Here is a 13,001-nt window from a genome sequence, read left to right as displayed (position 1 = left end):
GAGACTATAGACATCAGAGCTACAACTTCTCATTTCCGTGTCAGAAAATCCTATTTATCCAGAATAGACTAAAATTTCAGGACAAAACAGGGACTTAACATTTCTTACTTTACCCAGTTTAAGTTCATCTCCCCCACCCCCCAAGCCAGTAATTCAGCAAGATCCAGCAGAAAGAGGGCTACTTTTAGAATTCGCTATTTTACTTTTCTATGGCGAGACCGTCATGGAGCCTGGATATTTCAGGCTCATACGCATCCAAGACCAGTGTCCCACTGTGGTCAAAAAACAGCAATGGACTTGGTGAACTTGGCTTCCCGCTGCTGCTTTGTTCTCCCACTGATGAAGGTCGGCTTCAAGGTGTATTTGTCATCAAACCTTTTAAGACCGGAGGACAGCTGCCAAATATCATCAGGGTCCATTCCTGTAGGATCTTTCCTGTGGGCCATGAGACAGATGCTCTTCTCCTTATATGAGGTATAAATGGTCAGAATCCCCATCATCACAAAATAGGATATGACGCACAAAGCCAAAACGGGTTTGGACTCTGGAAAGGGGTGCATACAATCCCAAAGCAAAGCCAGTATGGCAAAGAAACAGGAGATTGTACAGATGGTGAGGCGACCATTAATTAGACCAAAATTCTCCACATATTTCTATTTTTCCAGAAGTACTTTTTTGCCAGAATCATCCAAAGAGTTTTTCACAGCTGATCCATCCCACTTGTCAATTTTTACAGGCTTATCATCTATCTTCCACTTACCTAACAAGCCGCTACGGCCACTGCCTGTCCCGCAGTTGGAACCGCCGCCAGCCCCACCATTGCCTCTGAGACCACGGCTTCTCCTGCCCTGTGCAGCTCCGCCGCCATTTTGTCCACCTCTGAGTCTCCCCCTTATATATTCTTGATTTCCAATAAGTTACCATACTTGAATTTCAGATCTTGCTTTATTTAAAAGTCCATGCTAATACTGCGTTTACATTTTTACAGTTACATTATGATACAAACTGTTGGATTTCTTAAGTATCTAAAACAAAAGCCCACTGAAGAAACAATTAACTCTTTTAATTCCTTAGGATAAATACCCAGAAATTTAATAGCTAGGGCAGACTTCTAATTCAATACCAAAATTCCTTCCAAAAACCAAGTGGTTGCCAACTTATGTTCAGTAGCATTAAACATTCTTGAACCAATAGTATAAAAATACCCTGACAATTTTATAGGCAAACATTACTCAAGATATCTTACTAACCATTTATTACTAAAGTAACCCCCAAATACAGATGCTCCTCAACAGTGGGGCTACATCCTGGTAAACCTATCAAGTTGAAATGCATTTAGTACCCTGATAAATGTATCATAAAGTTGAAAATTTGTAAATGGAACCAGTGTAAGTCAGGGGCCATCTTCATACTCATGAAGCAACTACAGTGGGGTATTTTTCAACTTAAAAGATAGCCTAGGCTTGTTGAGACACTGTCTTAATTTACTGGCTCTCTTGTAATTAAGTCATAAATGGTCAAACATCAAATTCTAGAAAAGCATATATTTAAATTCTCATCACTATAATTCAAAATGACTGGTTTACAAAAATATGTTCCTAGTATTTGGGTAATAACTGTGGTGATTGTCTAAACTGGCAAGCTAAGTGGAATGCCTTAAAGAATATATCCAAGATTAGTTGGCAGATGTTTCCAGTGTAGGTAGATCAAAGGCCCACGAAGGTATGCTGAGCACAACCTAGTTCAGGACTTTGCCTCAACTAACATACTTCTTACTTTGGCAAGTTACTTGACCCTCCAGGTATCTAATTTTTCTCGATAGTCTGCTACTTACAAGATTGTCATATTTTTGTAATCTAGAAGCAATTATAGAGAATATTTTATTAGACTTAACTGCATAAAATAGAAACCAGTTTCATGATCTAGTTTAAGGGGTATTTTATAAAACTCATAATCCTTTACAAATAGAAAAAAATCAGTAATACACTGAATCAACTTGAAGAATCTTCAGCATAAACAAGTTCAACAAAGTCCCTTAGATGCAATTTCTTTTGGATTTACAGCAACACTTTTTGTTATGTTGTATGTCTTGTAAATTCCAATAAGTCTATCCGAAATCTCAAACATATTATTTCGAAGAGAAATTATTATGAACTGTGCATTTTTTGTCTGTTCCTAAAGAGAAAGAAAAGTCAAACATTAAGTAATAACAGGTAAATCACACAAACATGTAACCTCAAATATTTTTTGGAAAATAAACATTGCATTGATAACATGTAAAGGAATGATGGCAGGAATAATTCATAAAACAGTATTTCAGTGTGAAAGGAATTTGGTTATTTTGACTTCTAATGGAAAAGATCTAGGAAGATGACCTAGGATTCTAGCTGTGATTCTGCTAATTTGCATTTTTAAATTTATATTTTATTCCTCCAAAATGGAAGTATTTGGTTCAAATAAAAAATAATTTGGTCTCCACTGATACCAGAGGAGATGGGAGTTAGACAATAAAGAAAAAGCTCAATAGTAAGAAATGAATAATTCCACGTGCAGTGTTTAGGATACCCCTAAAAGTTTCTGGAATGAAAATCCCAAAATGATTACTTACATATATATAAAATGCAACAATGGACACATTTTTAAAATCAAGGGCTGCATCAATCTCATCCATGAAGTAAAGGGGAGTGGGCTTGTAGTGGTGAAGAGCAAATACTAAAGCCAATGAACTAAGTGTTTTCTCTCCTCCTGAAAGGTTGAAGATCTTTTTCCAACTTTTCTTAGGTGGTCGAACACTGATGATTAAGAAAATCATAGTCAAATTACTTGTAAAGCTAAAGTTAAGACCTTATGATTTGTTTTCCATAATTGACTTCTACTGTCTTTCTCTCAGGAATCTGTAATTTGCTTTTCACAAATATGAACTCTTCTGTCATTTTATAAAAACGTTACTGGAAGACGAATACATAGGAACACATACCAAAATTTTAAGATTTAAAGAGCAAGCTAAGTATACTTCTTGCTATTCTTTCTCCTTATCAAATACAGTTTCTCAATCCTGATGTTAAAAATGCCTTGAAAATTTAAGAAAAGATGAACTAGACAAATATTTTGTAAATACTGGCGGGCTGTCCCTGTAAACTGCAAGCATAAATAGCACGTAAGCAAATTAATATTTACTAGTAAATTGTTTGGAGAATATGCAGCAAAAGGTTAACAGTGGGATTATAAACTCAGCATAATTACACACCTGAACATGATTCCTTCAGAGAAAGGATCCAAGCTGTCTACAAGCTCCAGTTCAGCATCCCCTCCCAAAGTAAGCATTTGGTAATTTTCCTTTAATTTATTTGTTATTATATAAAAACCGGCCATAAATTCATTAAGCCTTTGTTTCCGAAGATCTTCATATGCCTGTCTAAAACTGTCTCTTTCATAAGTAATTTTGTCCAATTCTGCTACCCGTTGCAAATACAATTCTTCCTGTGAAAAGATTATGATAGGAAAAATCTATTCAGATAAATTTGATATAATTAGCACTGTTTTTTTTTGTTTTTTGAGACGGAGTCTCGCTCTGCCGCCCAGGCTGGAGTGCAGTGGCCGGATCTCAGCTCCCTGCAAGCTCCGCCTCCTGGGTTTACGCCATTCTCCTGCCTCAGCCTCCCGAGTAGCTGGGACTACAGGCGCCCGCCACGTCGCCCAGCTAGTTTTTTGTATTTTTTAGTAGAAACGGGGTTTCACCGTGTTAGCCAGGATGGTCTTAATCTCCTGACCTCGTGATCCGCTCGTCTCGGCCTCCCAAAGTGCTGGGATTACAGGCTTGAGCCACCGCGCCCGGCCAATTAGCACTGTTAATTATTATTTCGTTATGAGACGTAGTCTCGCCCTGACGCCCAGGCTGGACTGGAGTGCAATGACGCGATCTCGGCTCACTGCAACCTCCGCCTCCCAGGTTCAAGCGATTCTCCTGCCTCAGCCTCCCAAGTAGCTGGGATTACAGGCACGTGCCACCACGCCCGGCTACTTTTTTGTATCTTTAACAGAGATGGGGTTTCACTATGTTGGCCTCGCTGGTCTCAAATTCCTGATCTCGTGATCCACCCCACCTGGCCGACAGCATTAATTATACAAAACTAAAGGTCAGAATTTAGGCTAAGGACTAAAAAGAATTCCAACTAGTATACATAAACAGTTCATTCATACCTTCTTTTTATACTCTGCAATGGCACCGAGGTTTGGTTTCATTTCATGACACCGGGCTTCCAAAAGTGCAATTTGATTTGTTATAGAATCTGGATTCTTGATTGCTTCAAGATCCTCTGGGCTTAGAACTGAAATCTCTTCAATAGGATTATCTTCTATAGGATGCAATGATATTTTTGAAATCTAAAAGTTCAATTTAGGGGAGAGTTAGAGAAGGCATAATATCACAATTCATTGTCTTAAAAAAATAGTATGACAAATTACACAGCTATGAAAACAGGAGTAGTGACTGATTTGTGTATCAATTATTTTTCAAAGGACTTTAAGAAAAATAGTTGTAACACTCGAAAGTGTTCATGTAATCTTTTCTTAAATGTCCAGATCAGCCTTAGGGTGAAAGGGTAGTTGTCTGATTCTAACCATTACTTAAGACTTTTCTGTCTATAACAATATGTCCCCATAAACCTGAGATGTGTCACAGAATTAAAAATCACAATGTAGCTCGCAAACAAAATTTAAGAACCCCAACCCCCCAAAACAATCCTCCCCAAACCCACTTTTTTCATAAAGAATACGTTAAAAATTAAACTAAGTGGTAACAATCTCACCTCTTTGTGCCAATATTTTATTTTAGAATTATGTTCAGCAATGTGACCATCTATTTGTTCAAGTTTCAACTTAATACTAAGTGCATCTTTTTGCAGAGCATGTTCATTTTCTTGAATAACTTTTAATTCTTGAAGCAGATTGCGATGTTCTTTCTGGATCTCTGGTAAGGATTCCTAAACACCGAAAAGAACTGCTAGATAGAATCTTCCCAAATACAGCCATCATTTTCACATTATAAAGATGAAGGAATTACTAATCTCTCCTTGCCCCTTCCATTTAAAAATAATATAAGCATTTAAATTCACAAATTACAGTATTCTCTTATTGTACAAATACAAATTGTTATAAAACTTAATATATGAGTGCTTACTACATTCTAGGCACTGTCACATATCCAGCTCTTTAAATTGGTTCCAGTATCATCCCATCTCCTCTTAACAGAAAGCAACTCTTACCTCTGCAGCATTTGTATTCTTTACGACCTCTGCTGCTTTGTCCTCAAGACTTTTCAGCTCTGCTGTTAGGTCATCCACCTCTTTCTCAGTATCTTTTATTTCTTTCTCTGTACGCAAGACAGAGTCTTGTGCCTTTTGAAGGTTTCTAAAGCAAAATGATGCATCAAAAATGCGGTAACATGATTTGTTGTTTCTGAAAACCTACTAAAGAACTTTTAATGAGATTTAGTGTGACATTTTTTGTATTCATAGATTTTTAAGTTTATGACTTTCTAAACCATCCTTAAATCGGTTTTTGTAGGTTTATACAAACACTTGTGGGATGAGTTGTATATTTTTAATTAAAAATATACAATATAAGCTGCTTGTATCATCTAACTTTAGATTGATGCAACACTGTCCATTAGATTATCAAATTCTGTCATTTTCTTGTCAGAGATTCTTAAATCTCTACACCCATAAAGTTGTACCTTCAAATACTTACCAGTTCAAGACAAGGCAACAAGTACTTCCAAAAAAGCAAGGCACCACTTCTCCCTTATTACCTCCTTATCTCTGAGCAAAACACTCTGGATTAATTTAACCAGATAATCAATATGCAATCAATTTGTTAGAATTTTTTCTAAAAACAGAAATGGCTATTTAAATTTCAATTTTATATACATACCTAGCTTTATTTTAGACATACTTCAATAAATACTCTACACAAATTAAGGCTGGGCGCGGTGGCTCATGCCTGCAATCCCAGCACTTTGGGAGGCCGAGGCAGGTGGACCATGAGGTCAGGAGTTCAGGACCAGCCTGAGCAACATGGTGAAACCCTGTCTCTACTAAAAAAACAAACATTAGCTGGGCCTGGTAGCGTGTACCTGTAATCCCAGCTACTTGGGAGGCTGAGGCAGGAGAATCGCTTGAACCTGGGAGGCGGAGGCTGCAGTGAGCCAAGATCGTGCCACTGCACTCCAGCCTGGATGGCAGAGCAAGACTGTCTCATAAATGAATAAATAAACAAATAAATGATCTAGAAGTAGATAAACCTTTTTTTTTTAAGGACAATGAAATCTTTTAGGTATTTACAAATTCAAGGTGGCTGGGTGCAGTGGCTCATGCCCGTAATCTCAGCACTTTGGGTGGCCAAGGCAAGAGGATTGCTTCAGCCCAGGAGTTCAAGACCTGCCTGGGAAACATGGCAAAACTCTGTCTCTACAAAAAAATACAAAAATTAGCTGGGTGTTGTGGTGCATTCCTGTAGTCCCAGCTACTCGGGAGGTTGAGGTGGGAGGATTGCCTGAGCCTGGGAGATTGAGGCTGCAGTGAGCCCTAACTGTGCCACTGCACTCCAATCTGGGCTACAGAGCAAGACTCTGTATCAAAAAATAAAAATATAAAATAAAATGTAAGTTACCAAGAGAATTTTGCTAAGTGATCCCATTTTTACCTCTTTTACTTATTCTTTTAATGCCTATATCTATTTAAATTAAGGACCAACTACTCCCTCCGAGACCAGAGAAACAAAACTGATTTCCATGCCCTCACAACAACTGGGGGGTTCGTCTACCTGTACTTTCCTATGTCATACCTGTTTACCAGCCTTTTTAATTGGCCATAGGATAAATGTTCATTATAGGTTTTCCATCATGAAAGTCCTATTAGGTAATGTGTCAGACAGGTTCAATAAGTTAACAGTAAGAAAAACATTTTATGGAACATTACATAGTAACCCCCTTTCCAATGTGAAGGTGGGGAAAGGGAAAACAGGTTAGGGTAACATGCATACTCTACCTGTCAGCAGTCTTGATTGCTACTTGGGCTTTAGTAATAGCAGAAGCACATTCATCTAATTGCTTATTTATTTTATCAAGTTTGTCTTGTTGGGCCTTGAGTTTATGATTATTGATTTCTACGATGATATTGTGTAAGCGTTTAACCTCAGATTCTACTTTACCAGCTTTCTCAGCCACAGCATCATATTCTGAAATTAAAAAATAAAGAACCTAATTTGTGTTTCTATGTTAATGACATCATTCGTTAGAGGTACATTTCTTCAGTTGCTATGACTTAACGTGAGGCATTAAAACAAATTTTAGGCATATGGGAAAAAGCACCTTAAAAAAACGATTTCCTGTATCAGAAGAAATGGTGTTATAAAAATATACAAGGTTAAACACTAACTCAGCTGTACACACACCATTTCTTAATGGCTTCATGTTCTCGGCTTCTTTTAAGGTATCTTTACAACTTTTTCTTAGGGCATTTCCTTGACTACTGAATTCATAATGATTTTTAGCCTTAGATACACTATGTGCCTAACTCAGTATTATCTTGCCCACAGTGAAGTAACTGTGGTTATTTTCTTCTGCTAACATAACTTCGCAGTTCTCCACATTAAAACAAAGTGGAGGATATAAGATGAATTAGCAATTCTTCCTGTGACAACGAAGAGTAAAAGTTAACATTTCCCAGATTCCCCTGTAGCTAGGGTTTAGACGTAATTTAGGTCAATTCAATCAAAAGTACTTGCATAATTTGGAAGGCATAAACAAATTGGACATGTTTCTTCTGGCAAGCAGTCTGGATTTTCTGTAATGAAGTTAGAGGTTCTGGTGTCCAGTCAATAGCTTTGTGAATATTAACAGGCAGTGGCACTGACTTTGATGGTATGGATTACAGTAGGTACAATGTATTGCTACTGTTGCCAGTTATAGTGGCATCTTCCAAATTTGAGAGATTGCTTTCCAAATGTGGAGGAGGCAGTAGCTTCTTTGATGGTTCTGCAGAGCAGCTCTGGAAATTATTCTTGAAATGTTAAATCTAGAAACTCTCTTTAGACATCCCAGTGACTCTGTAAACAATGTATTACTCTGCCCCTCCCCCACCACACCCACTCACCACACATATCCTATTTATGCTAGCCATACTGAATTCTGTTCTCCACACTTGAATCTGAATCACTATCCAATACAGGAAGAATGAAAAGGTAGCAAAAACATGGGAGATTCAGGCTATCAAGAATACTGAGATAACTGGTGGAGATTCCCATAAAGCTCCTATGGGTATATGGGTATTAGGCACAGGAGGAGGGAAGTAGGATTTGCTGAGAGACAAGGATTGGACAGATATAACTACTGCTTCCTTCGTCTTTGCTCTCCTGTTAGGAAGATGTTGGAATTTCAAGAGCTCCCAAATCTCTTAACTTCCTGCTTCTTTATCTTTTTGTACTACGTTATCAGATAATTCTTTAGCCTGATCTTTTAGCCCATCTATTAATTCCAGTATCTCTATTTCTCAAATATCTGAAATTACCATTTGGCTCTAAAAAAAACAAAAACCCCCACTACTTTTTTGGGGCGGCTTATGGATGGCTCCTTACTTTCCTAAGAATATTAAACATATACATTTAAAAGTCCTACATATTGCTAACACTAGTAATTACTTCTTTCAGGTCTAAGTTACATTTGTTGACAGGATTAACTTGTTCATAGTAATAATGTTCTTTGTGGCTGAAATTCTAATAGGCTGCCTGTGTGCTTGGCTCACTTGTAGGGTAGAGCACCAGTTGCTGTGGGAGCCATCAGCACCACTCATGATGATTGGGGGATACCTCAGGCATGCAGCTGGGAAGGCTTCTATCCCTGAATCTCCTTTCAAAAAGAAATTCTACAGAGCACTTTCTTGTTTTCAAGTACCTGCAGTGCATTTTTTAATACCTATAGCAGTATGTCTACTAGAATTAGAAAATCTGTGCCACATATAGCCTACAATTCTGACATCACTATTCTATATTTAACTATTTTTTATTTTTGAGACGAAGTCTCGCTCTATGGCTCAGGCTGGAGTGCAGTGGCGCGATCGCAGCTCACTGCAACCTCCACCTCCCAGGTTCAAGCCATTCTCCTGGTTCAGCTTGCCATGTACCTGGGATTATAAGCGTGTGCCACCACACCCGGCTTTTTTTTGTGTGTGTATTTTTAGAAGAGACGGGGTTTCACCATGTTGGCCAGGCTGGTCTCAGTGATCCGCCTGCCTCGGCCTCCCCAAGTGTTGGGATTACAGGTGTGAGCCACCGTGCGCAGTCCAATTTATCTTAAATATAAAATGTTTGCACAGATTTAGATATAATGATTTACTGTAGCCTTTATTTAAAAATATGAATATGTTCAAGAGTTGAAAAGAAAATATTTAATCTTAAAGATATGCTTGCACGAATGGGTCCTCCACATGAGATATTAACAGAGTCTCCTGATAATATACGGCATTTTTATGGCATTTCTATGAGAGGCGATATATAGAGCTCCTAATAAAGTCAAGGATTCCTTTACAAGTAAGTATGAAACACATATAGACTCTTGCAGTCTCTCCATGAAAATGTTGCCATTAACAGCACAGATACACATTTTGGCTTCTCAACTGACCGTTAGGTACCATCAGAGCCATTGTTGTGGGTGCTTGTAGGGAAAGTACAGTGTGGTTGAAGGCCCCAGGGGATCTGGGTTCCTCCGTCCTTTATTTCAGCCACAATGGCTTGTGTTCCCAGCATACTCCTGCTTCAGCCTTTGTATTTGCTCCTTTATGCTCTTCTTGGAATGCTTTTGTCTCAAACATACACAGGTTAGCACTCACACTTTCTTTGGGCCTCCACTTAAATATGTGCCATCTTACATGTGTGCTCCCTGGAAAGAGACTTTATTTTTGTTTACTGCTGTATCAATAGGACCTAAAACAAAGCCTGGTCAGTAGCAGGTACTATTTAAGTGAGGGCCTGAATATTAGAAATGCAGATAGACACAGACACAGACACACACACAAATTAATGTGCGTATAAATGAACATTTGATACGCATTGTGGAAATGTGTCAACATTTAAAAATCTTTTTCTTTGGGAAGAAAATCCCCTCATTTTTGGAGCAGTTGGATAACTGCTCCAACTCCACTCTCATTAGTTTTTTGGGATGGTTAATCGGTATTTGTCTTCCTTGGCTCACGAAGCAAACTAACAGGGATCCATCTTAAGAATAAAAATGAAGCTTGCTGTGTTTGCTGGAGTCACTAGCTAAGATTGTGTAAACCTGGAACGGGACTGTGGCATAATTCACCATCCCTTCTCTCAGTAAGATGCACATCTATGTTTGATTGAAGTCAACATGGAAAGAGAAGCACAGCTGCTCAAGTGCGTGATCAGGGGATTTCAATTAAGGCTACAGAGCCAATTCTGCCTATGAATTCCTTTTCCTGCCTAAAGATTCTATTTTGGTAGAACATTTACACGTCTATATGTGCACAAGAAGTTATGAAAGAAAAAAAAATACAACTACACATTGTTTTTGAGTGCATACCATTTATTCCCTGTGTTATTTGAGTGATTTAGTTTTTCTAAATCTATAACCACTATCTTGAAGGGGTTTTGGAATGATTAGGGCCAAAGTATACAAAGTATGACTTTAAAAACATGGGCTCAAAAATCAGACTATATCACCTATTCCTATACCACCACATACTGTGTGACCTTAGGCAAATTATATATGTATACACACACACACGCACCGCTGTGCCTCAGTTTCCTTATTTGTCAAATGAGACTTAACAGCACTTACTTTATAACACCATAAAAGAGTGCAATGACTTGCATATACTTAGCTTCTATTATTATTCCACTGCTTCTTAAATATTGCAAGCTTTAAAAACCTGTTTTTGTTTTCAAAAAAGGTCTATCTTTAAACATACCTGTTTTGAAAGCACTAACGTTTTCTTCTAGCAATTTCTGCTTTTCTTTGTCAGGGGCTGTAGCAAGTACATTGGCTTCAAGTTCCTTAACTTGGACATTCAAATATTCTTCTTGCTCTATTAAACGCTACAAAAAAGTTTTAACATTTAAGGTCAATGTTTTAACATTTGCTGTAAACATTGTTAATTTTTAAAAAGAGCACTTAAAATCTTCAAGAAAAAGACACACACTAATAGGAAAAGGGAAGACATGCGCCATTGATATAAAAAATGAAAATGGCCAACAAAAACAAAATGTGTAAGCTCGTTATAAAGTTAAAATGCTACATTTCTGTTTACAAGATAGCAAACTTATTTAGACCACCCTAGTGTTCAAAGACTTGGAAAAATAATTATTTGAATATGCTGTTAGTAGTGCATAAATTATAACTTTTGAAGACAATCTGGCATTATGCAACAAATGCCTTAAACATTGTACACATATGGTCTAATACTTGTAATTTTTGAAATCTAAGGAAATAACTGATGAATCAAGGTATACCTACAAGGATTTTTTTTTAACATAGCCATGTACATAATACAAAAAAATGGTCAATTATGGTATAAACAAAATGCTCTAAAGCAATTAAAAACAAAGTACATTTATATTGGCTTGAGAAGAAAACCATATTTTATTAAGAATAGTATGACATTAAAAAAACCATATGCACACTTTATATATACATATCTACCACATATATAAATATGTTACATGCAAACTAGGTATTAGAAAAGTTGAAAGAACATGCGTCAAAATTGAAGGTGATCATTTGGGTATTTTCTGGAAACTTAAAAAAAAAAGTGGGAGTGCATTGCTTTTTCATAATTAAAAAAAATTCCACTTTGAAAAGAATAAAAATAAAGGGCCACATCATTAAGGAAAGTAATGTTTCTATGGAGTACAAATGGAAAACAGGAATAGCTGTGGTTGGGGCAACACTGTGACAGGGCATTATCTATTAGTACTCAATGAAACAAAATCATCAAGAGTTACATCTGCCTATAGATCCTCTCTTCTCCCTCCCTTATATATTTTATAAATTGTAAGCAAATAGCAAAATGGTTCTGATAAATTCCTGCTGAATCCCAAATAGTTTCAGTACACACACACATGCACATACCTGGATGCTTGCAGTAAATTTTTCTAGCGTGTTCCTCATTTCTCGTTCACTATGCCGTAACTTAACTACTCTTTCTTCAAGTTGTACTTTCTGTTCTTGGATTTGCATTGCTTTTTTAGAGTCGTTTTGCAACTGTGATTCCATTTTGTTTACCTACAAAGAAAGTTTTAAAAGCTATTAAAAAAAGTTTTCTCTAAGAGCCATTTCAGATTGACAGAAAAGTCAACTTACGAAGAAAACTAAAACTTCTGTCGCCCAGGCTGGAGTGCAATGGTGCAGTCTTAGCTCACTGCAACCTCCGCCTCCTGGGTTCAAGTGATTCTCCTGCCTCAGCCTCCCGAGTAGCTGGGACTACTGGTGTGTGCCACCACACCCAGTTAATTTTTGTATTTTTAGTAGCGACGGGGTTTCACTATGTTGGCCAGGCCAGTCTTGAACTCCTGACCTTGTGATCCGACCGCCTTGGCCTCCCAAAGTGCTGGGATTACAGGTGTGAGCCACCATGCCCGGTCTAAAACTTCTGATTTTAGACTAGAACAAAATCAAACCACCCATTCCAATCCCAAGCTTAAAGTTCAGGAGATGGTCAAATAATTTCTTGATCAAATAATAAGATGGAAAGGTAACTAAGTGTTGTAAAGTCACCTATTACTTCAATGAAGGTACAGCATTCAAATACTTAAGTGGAAGGATATAAACTCGTATTTTCAAAATATGGGAGGAAAAAATCAAAGCACAACACTTTGGGAAAAGGTATTCAGGCTATCTAAGAACATGTTTTTGAGAAGGATAAAAGTATAAAATATGGGAAAAGGTATTCAGGCTATCTAGGAACATGTTTTTGAGGAGGAAAAAA

At 37.5% G+C, this 13,001-nt stretch overlaps 2 protein-coding genes and 1 pseudogene across 4 annotated transcripts in view; 1 reads left to right on the top strand and 2 right to left on the bottom strand.

The window, feature by feature from the left end:
- Window positions 1-13,001, top strand: part of IFT80 (intraflagellar transport 80) — a 185,640-nt gene that overhangs the window by 14,145 nt on the left and 158,494 nt on the right. The window lies entirely within an intron of this gene.
- LOC102126065 (signal peptidase complex subunit 2-like) lies at window positions 66-914 on the bottom strand (annotated as a pseudogene).
- Window positions 927-13,001, bottom strand: part of SMC4 (structural maintenance of chromosomes 4) — a 36,553-nt gene continuing 24,478 nt past the window's right edge. For 2 of the 3 annotated variants that reach the window (XM_005546245.4, XM_074031325.1), the window contains 9 exons: window positions 12,146-12,298; window positions 10,986-11,112; window positions 7,047-7,236; window positions 5,265-5,409; window positions 4,809-4,982; window positions 4,201-4,383; window positions 3,248-3,480; window positions 2,609-2,792; window positions 927-2,175 (listed from right to left, as the gene is read on the bottom strand). In XM_005546245.4, coding sequence (XP_005546302.3) covers window positions 2,023-2,175; window positions 2,609-2,792; window positions 3,248-3,480; window positions 4,201-4,383; window positions 4,809-4,982; window positions 5,265-5,409; window positions 7,047-7,236; window positions 10,986-11,112; window positions 12,146-12,298 — 1,542 coding nt within the window. In that variant the 3' untranslated portion in view covers window positions 927-2,022. Of the gene's footprint in view, window positions 2,176-2,608; window positions 2,793-3,247; window positions 3,481-4,200; window positions 4,384-4,808; window positions 4,983-5,264; window positions 5,410-7,046; window positions 7,237-9,212; window positions 9,935-10,985; window positions 11,113-12,145; window positions 12,299-13,001 lie in introns of those variants that run through there. The other variant, XM_074031326.1, reaches the window with a different exon arrangement.

This window comes from Macaca fascicularis, chromosome 2 (assembly GCF_037993035.2).
Source record: "Macaca fascicularis isolate 582-1 chromosome 2, T2T-MFA8v1.1".
NCBI lineage: Eukaryota > Metazoa > Chordata > Mammalia > Primates > Cercopithecidae > Macaca > Macaca fascicularis.
This window is presented reverse-complemented; position numbering and strand designations above follow the sequence as displayed.